This window comes from Anas platyrhynchos, chromosome W, assembly GCF_047663525.1.
Source record: "Anas platyrhynchos isolate ZD024472 breed Pekin duck chromosome W, IASCAAS_PekinDuck_T2T, whole genome shotgun sequence".
Taxonomy (NCBI): Eukaryota; Metazoa; Chordata; class Aves; order Anseriformes; family Anatidae; genus Anas; species Anas platyrhynchos.
In genome coordinates this window covers 7,382,223-7,390,294 of record NC_092620.1, presented here as the reverse complement: position 1 = coordinate 7,390,294, position 8,072 = coordinate 7,382,223, and the positions used below count along the sequence as shown (strand labels likewise).

The following is an 8,072-nucleotide window of genomic DNA, read 5'->3' as shown; positions in this document are numbered from 1 at the left end:
ACCTACCAGGAAAAAAAAAAGTTCTACTATTCTGGCTCTGCTGTCAACCATTGCTGGTGTCTTGGGATACAGACCTGGGAATTCCAAAATTATATCCCAGTGAAGATCCCACCATTATAGTGTGCCCATCATGTGTGGAAGAAGAACAAAGACTGCAGGGATTTGAAGTGTGACAGTCTTAACTTTGGTAGTAGTGTCTGGATAGCACAACTGAAATTTTTCTGACATCACATTTTTTCTCAAGGGCTATTACTAGGCATCTTATGGCAAATGGCAGAATTCATGTACTAGGGCCAGCATGTGCCATCTGAAAATAAATACTCATGCATTTCACAAACCTGACTGGCATCAGTAACTTTTTGTGCTCAAGGATGTGTAGATAAAACAGATGCTTTGGTATAAGTTCAGTACACATTGCACCAGTATATTTTTCCACACCTGAACAATAATTAAAGCAGTCATTGTATTTGAATAGTAGGCATTTGTTAAGAACACAATCCAAAGGATTCTCCCTATAAGGAGTATAAACCATGACACAGAGCAGAAAATAACAACTCTTTGCTAATGGTACAGGGAGAAGCTTCCTCATTTCTTATCTAATAAAAATGTGTAGGAAACCTTAATAGATAATGTACTTGTTCCATGGTTAATATACTTTCATGATTTAGAAAGCTCAGTTTACATAGTGGGTGTTTATATAACTCATAAAACTACTTGCTGCTATCATACTGTGAAAACATCCGTTTTTAGAAAAATCACTACCTTTGTTCCTTTGGGCTGTAATGATTTGCAGTTTTTTGTATCACTTTCATCTCAGTAGAAGTCCCAAGAGCCAAAGGACATTTAAAAGTCCTGGGCACATCCACAGTATCCAAAGGGCTGGCAGCCTTTACTCCCGGGTTTCATTTCTGTGATAATTGAGTCATTGTTGCCTTGAGCAACACACTTAAGCCAACACTGGATGTTAAAACAACAGGCAACTACACATTTTCAACTTCCTGAGTGATTTCAGAGCTTTGAGCATGCATAGTTCTCATCAGTGGGCAATTATTATATTTATTTGTCTCATAGGTATACCATGCAATTGCAAGGCTCTAATAATTGTTAAACACTGAAGACTCAGATGAAAGACTTCATACACATTTAAATTACCATTAGAAGTAGAAATGTATTTTTTCTCCTACCTGATTTTTCCCCTTTCCTCTTCTCAAATTCACTCTTGATGAAACAAAACATATGCCAGGCATCCTTCTTACCAGAAAGTTTCAGTTCTGAGAGGCAAAGATGAGGTGAGTGAAAGGCAGCTGCAGGGTAGACATCTGCAGATCACTCATGCTGTATCCTCTTTGTAATCAGTGGAGACAAATTGGCATTGCAAGAAAACTACTCATCTCGTCCCAAAGGAGAACAACTCTGAACAGGTTCCTCTAGTCTGTTTTAGATCTTGCTGCAGGGATGAGTAGTGCAACACTTTGTTCTCTTTGTTGATTACAAAGAGAGTCTAGACAACAAACTCGGACAAAAGCCATTACACTGCAGAAGTCTACACCAAGCAGTGAACCCCACTGCATGTAACAGTCATTGTGATTGTGTTGCATGCCCAGTTCTGCTGTTCTGTCACCCCAAAGAATTGGGAACCTGTGGTAGCTCTTCCTGATCATCTCCACAATTATCCTCCATCATCATACAAATAAAAGTCTCTTTTGCTATTTAGAGGAACAAGAAGTACTGAGCTATAGTAGGAGTTTGTTTCTTCTTCAAGTTCATACATCATTGCATGCCTATAGATCTAGAAAGAACTACAAGTCTGCCTTCCACTGCCAAATTAAAAAAATAACAGTAATTATCATATGCTTTCTGTGTATGTCTTACAAAGATGAATTTCCTTCTGTGCCTGTTTACCTTATGGGTTACACAGAAGTACAGTATAGTGCTGTGGTCCTAGGCATGAACCTAGGGATAACACTTCTACATATGGAACAATAAAATCCCTGTACAGATGTTTTTCTGTTCACCCTATTTCTCTCTTAAATATTTCCCAGGGACAGCTGCTTAAAAATACGGGCTCTTGCATGTGAAAGTGCAACTTTAAACAGAATTCGAGGTTTCAAAACCTGTCTAGACATGGTAACATGCAGGTTAAGAAGATAAATTATTTTTTTTTTCCATCAAGAATCCTACCCTAGGGAAAAAAAAAATAAAAGAAAAAAAGAAATAAAAAGAAAACAGACACCCACAAAGTATGGTTTACATTGGGAATTAACTCACATTTTCAATAAAAATAAATAAATCAATCAAAATGCATTATTTTCTGGCCATGGTAACCTCACTTCATAAACCTTTAACTTATGAATGTGAGACGCCTCCATAAAGCCAGAACATGAGTTCACCAGTGTGGTTAGCCTAGATTTCCATAGGTATAACAAAGTAAACGACCATAATAATAAACACTTGGCTGTGTAGTTGGCAGTATTCAGAACTCCTTTAAAGACAGGGGCAGGGAGATGTAACAGGAGATCTGAAAGAGTGACGGTTTCCCTGAATCAACATTTTACTGTACCTGATCCCTTCCAGAATGCAGAAAAGAAAAATCAAATCCAGTATCTGGTATGAGAATTCTCTGCATCTCTAAATCCAGAGATCTTCCTAATACATGAATTACAGAATTAACATTCATGTCCTGTGAGCTAACAAAGCAAAAATGTCAGCAATATATTTAAAGGACACTGCTCATTGCTTTTATTTTATAAGTTAACTGATGCCGTCTAAAGACAAATATTAAGAAGAACTGCCCCCAAATCTACACAGTTTTAAGAACCTACAGACATGCTGCCACATTATAACTGTAATTATTATTTTAATTTTATGCCATTTTCTATAAAGAGTTTCCCAGCTCCAATAATAAAGTTTCTTTTAAAGAGAAATTGCAAGACAACATTCATGCAGGAAGCCCAGTATGTTTATTGGTTACTGATGTTTCATGCTGGCTCTTGTGAAGTTGATTGTGAGCTGACTGTTGGAACCAGCATGCATTGCTTTGGTGAGGACAGCAGGGTCATTTTCATTTGCTTTTATCTACAGAGAAGAAAAAGACAATATGATATAATCTTTCAAAAGAAAATCTCTGCTTTGCAATTTGTCACTCAGAGAGGTAATAATAGAGAAAGAGTGCTAGGAGCTAGAAAGAATGATTATTTCTCCCTCACTCTATTGCAGCTTTAGCCTTTAGTCCTCTCTATTACAAAAGCTTTCTCCCTTATGACAGAGGAAAACAAATAGCACGCTGCACTCTGTTGCTGCTACTGATGCTCTAGATGAATTTCCCTGTGAGGGAGCTTTAAAATAATAATACAATGAAATGTGGAAAAGCTAATTTCACCCTCCCAGCACTGCAGATTTGTTCCTGTCCTCATTAATTAAGAACAGACCAAGAACAGACCCATTTTATGTGAGGTGAGAACTGGAGCTTTACATCCATCTACTGGGAATTTATTTCTCAAGCTAGCTGATCTCACTGTTGGTATTTATATACACACAAAAATTCAGCCCGGATTTTGTCATGCTTACTGCCACTCACCATACCCCCGACCCATATAATCAACCCCCTTACTGTAGCAGAAGAATATTTCAGCTGCAGTTGACATACAGCAGTATCATGCCCCAGTTGTGCTTTCTGAAGGTCATACCTGTCTGTTTTATTTTTTCCTGAGGAATTTCTGCAGCTTGTAAACAGTTAAAGAGTGAGATGCTGTTGCCCAGCCCTTCTCACTAGCTGCTTTTTGCCACCCATGAGTTGCTCAGCACTGGTCCTTGCTAGGTTTTTCTACGAGACAGTTCAGTTCACTATGCCAACAGAAATCTAACCCAGAAAAAGGAAGTTAATTGTTTTCTCTTGGGTTATCAAGTAAATCAACTCAGAGAAGGATCAACCAAGCACCCGGGTTTACAGATTTGAGGGAATGTCAATAACCAGGCTGTGCACTGTGGACACTGGTGAAGAGGGAGGGGGTGATGCTGGGTGTTACTGCACTGTTACCAGCTCTGAGCCTTATAGCAGCTCAGCCATCCATCAGATCACAGCTGGCTTTGACTGCAGCACCTCTACTGCATGAAGACAGATGTTGTCCTTGCAATACCAATCTCTCAGCTTACCCCAAACAGCTCAATTGATGGAGATTTATTGTCTGTAAGAAAGGAACACTAGAGAATATAATTTTTTACATCAAACTCTTTCTGGCTTTTCTGTAAAATTGTAAGCCTAAGGCTTGTACTTTTACTCCTGCTGCTTCAGAAAGGATGGCCTAACTGAGCTCAGCTTTTCTGTGGGCCTTCATACCCGTTTCTCAGTTTCACAGTTAAAATTCATTTGTGCTCTCAGTGGAAAGTTTTATATGGGGTTCCAGTTGGAAAGAGGCTTTCTATACCTGAGCTGCCACTCATTTTTATGAGAGGGCTCATTTCAGACAAGCCTGTCACATGTCAGAAGGCCTGCTGCACTTTTCTTGAAATTTCAGAGAAGCATTAAGTAGTTTTCACTAATCAAAATAGACAGTTACCTGCAAGAACCAAACCTTGGGAACACAGCTATTATTTTGGTGCGATGGGTGTAACTGAGACCAGACCTGTATATGGTGCTCTCTTAACAGGAACCGGCTGACAGACCTGCAATGAAGCATTTCAAACCTTTCAGTATTATATTGTCTTCTTGCAATTGCTAACTCTACACAATAAAAATAGCAATCCTGATATAACCCAGCTTTGAATGTTATGCTACCCAACGATTCCATCAAAATTTTCTTTTGAAAATGTTCCTTACACTCAAACTAAAATGTTCAGTTCTCAGCTTTCATCAGGAGGCAGGTGGTTCAGTCTGTTCATCACTGTAACAAAAGAACTCTAAAACCATTTTTCTAACAAGTAACAGACCATGTTTCACCTCATACTGTTGATGCTTCTGCCTCCCTTCATTCAAACACTTCTTGGAGCAGCAAAATCCCAGAGATTACACCACATAAATATATTAAAACAAAATAAAACAAAACAAAAACACTTATCTGCAGTATTTGCTTCTTTCCATATATATGTATATATATATTAATTTGGCTACTCATCAGGGTATCCCAGGGGGAAGAGGTACAGAGCAAGCTCTCCAGAATAGCTGACTCACTGCCCATTCACACTCTAAGCCTGTTCTTCATTAAGGTAATCATATTTCTCAGTGATGCTCTTAGTACAGATAAGAGAGTTAAATGAACATCAATGAAACAAAGCCACTCCTATCTTCCATCCACCATCCCAGCTGCTGACTACAGGAGGTTGAGCTGGTTGAAAAGTCACTTCTGAAAACATTTTGCACTTGATGTTTTGGTTATGGAAAAATTCTCCCTAGCTTTTATCAGAAATAGAAATGACAACATTCACTGAAGTCTTTTAGAATTCTATGATTGCCAAACTCATCTTAAATTTTAGTTTAGTTTTGGTACTAATCTTCTTGCATGGGATATGATGCCTCAGCAGAGATGCCAGGGTCTGGAGTCACAACTTAGCTATGCTTGGGGAAGAACCTAATTATCATTTAAGAACTGCATCATTTTCTCTTACATGAAAAGGAATGTCCTAACTTTTTGCTGATGTAATGCCAGTACAAATCTGGTTTCAATAGCTAGCTTCTGTTACCCTTACATGGCATTTATTTTGCATTTAAAGTTAAAGGGACCAACATTGCACAACAAAGAAAGTGCAATAATAATAAGCAGCCCTCATCAACAAAGTACCAAACATTTTTAATGTCTGGTGGATTAAACAGATTCACAGTCACATTGAACTTTGTGTATGACAGATCCCACTGAAGACAGACCCAACGGGTGAGAGGAATATAACAACAAGAATCTATCCAGATTAAAAATGCAGAATAATTCTACTGTAGATGAAGAGTTCTCCCTGTTTAGCTTGTGATAATCTTATATGAAGCTGGCCATGGAATTGTATGGCCTTTGGAGCAATTGTTTCAATTCAACCAAATGTCTCATGGAAAGGGAAGATCTTTTCTCCAGAAAAATTCACAGTTTGGGGTACTGGTTCACTCATGCAGTAGGCCTGGAAAGTCCAGGATTTTCTTTCCCTTTCATTTCTCCCACAAACATGAACCTTCATTCACACTGAAAAGGTGTGACAGATTTAAATGAGAAATTTGGTTTCAAAATAAAAGTTAATGTATAATCAATATAGTCAGATGCTGACCAAATGCAAGTGAAAATGCCTCCAATTTATCTAACTTACACTGATTAGTACTGGTACAAAAATGTATTCTTTTATGCTTGGAAAGCCCAAATATTCAATCATCTGTTTTCTGTTCTAAGTTCCCAGGGAAAAACTGCATGCTCATGAACAGACTTCCCTGCCTATCCACTGAAGAGCATTATGCCTATCGTCTTGCAGACAGCCCCCACCAGCTACTGGGAAAGTGCTGTCTTTGGAGGAAAGCCTCAGCCATTTCAACATGTCTTTTGTAGTCCAACAAGACAACAAAGGGATGTAATGCACAGTATTATCTTAGAAGTATCTTAAAGAGCCAGATCTCACATGAATGCTTGTCTAATTCAACTTTTAGATCCTGCAGTGAATTCTACTGATTCAAGTTGTGACTTTCAGATTTTGTCTGTGTGCTTTGGAAAATCCTACCCATAATAAGCAACAATAAGGCCTCAAAAATATTATTCGCATGGCAAATAGGCACTGGAAATTCAATCTGCATGTCTTTTGCAAAATTTCTCTTCAAAAAGAGATTGAACAGCAAACTTGGTCCAGCACTTTGCACGTGTTCAGCTTTTAACACATTGTTGCTGGAACACAGCCAAATGTTCAGCATTCTACAGGGTTTAGCTCTAAATATCTGCCCCATGGAAGAGTTAGAAAACTATTGATCTCTTCCTCCAGTTTAAGTTTTATCCCTGAGCATGATGCTGAGCCTCTCTGATTTGCAGTGAAATCAGTGATTAAATCTAGCAGGTAGTCAGATTACCCATGAGCAAAATATTTTGTCCAATGTTATTGCAAGTGGGACTTATTTTTAAAAGTACCCAGACTTTGTCTACAAGCTGTACCAGATACCCTGAGAGCAGGAACTAGTCTATGATATTTCTCTGTAATATGAAGAGCAATAAAAATTGAGTCCCCTTAGTTTCATTTCCTCCCACCTTGGCAGATTTTGATTAGTAAGGGAAATTACCATTGAATCCCCAAACCTCTGTTCCCAAGAGCTAGTTATCCTCATGTTCTAGAAAGCATTACAGAGATTTATTAGTTTAATTAACCTTCTCCCGCTGCCTGACTCGTTTGTAGACATATGGAGAGAATGGTGGACGGGAGACGTATTTGCCTTCTCCTGCTGTGACTTTGACAACTCCGCCTTCATAAACCACTTTGCCTCTTGAAACTGTCGCAACACAGACTCCATGGCAGACCATTCCTTCAAATATATTGAAGTCATTGGCCTGGTGATGAGTCTTTGCAGATATTGTCCTGTGTTTACAAAAAAACAAAACAAAAACCAAAAAACAAAAAGGAAATTACTACAATCTTCACATTGTACTTCATTATGAAATTTTAAGAAATTGATAGAGGAAGAAAATTTAGCAGCATTATTAAACTATGACATTGTAGAGTACATCATGGAACAGCTGTAAAAATAGAATAGAGCATTAACATTTCATTGAACAGTAATTGCATTTCAGAAGAATGAAGAGAGAGTCAAAAGGACAGAACTTTGTAGCCTTGAAACAAAAAATTTTCACTACAAAAAGACTAGCAAAAAAAAAAAAATAATCAGGTTATAATATTTATTTGAATAAAATGATTTTTTTCTGCCTTGTCAAGCAAATATCTATGTACAATAAGCCCAGAAAAATCTCTAACCCTTTAGCTAGAGTTACCTGCAATTTCAAGTTTGGAAAGCATGGTTGCAGTGTTTCAAAGATTGTAACTCATAAACAAGACAAAGAGTATTTCACTGGAAAGTTGATAGATTGTAATGAATTTTGGTAACTTTTAAAGTGAGTTGGACTGATCCAGTG

At 37.9% G+C, this 8,072-nt stretch overlaps 1 protein-coding gene across 1 annotated transcript in view; it reads right to left on the bottom strand.

Annotated features, from left to right (window-relative positions):
• Positions 1-2,941: 2,941 nt before the first annotated feature.
• Positions 2,942-8,072, bottom strand: part of LOC101796480 (dihydropyrimidinase) — a 32,730-nt gene continuing 27,599 nt past the window's right edge. Inside the window, exons 9-11 of the mRNA XM_027452586.3 lie at positions 7,314-7,521; positions 4,557-4,662; positions 2,942-3,075 (exon numbers count right to left, since the gene is read on the bottom strand). Of these exons, the coding sequence (XP_027308387.3) occupies positions 4,588-4,662; positions 7,314-7,521 (283 nt within the window). The 3' untranslated portion in view covers positions 2,942-3,075; positions 4,557-4,587. The remainder of the gene's footprint in view (positions 3,076-4,556; positions 4,663-7,313; positions 7,522-8,072) is intronic.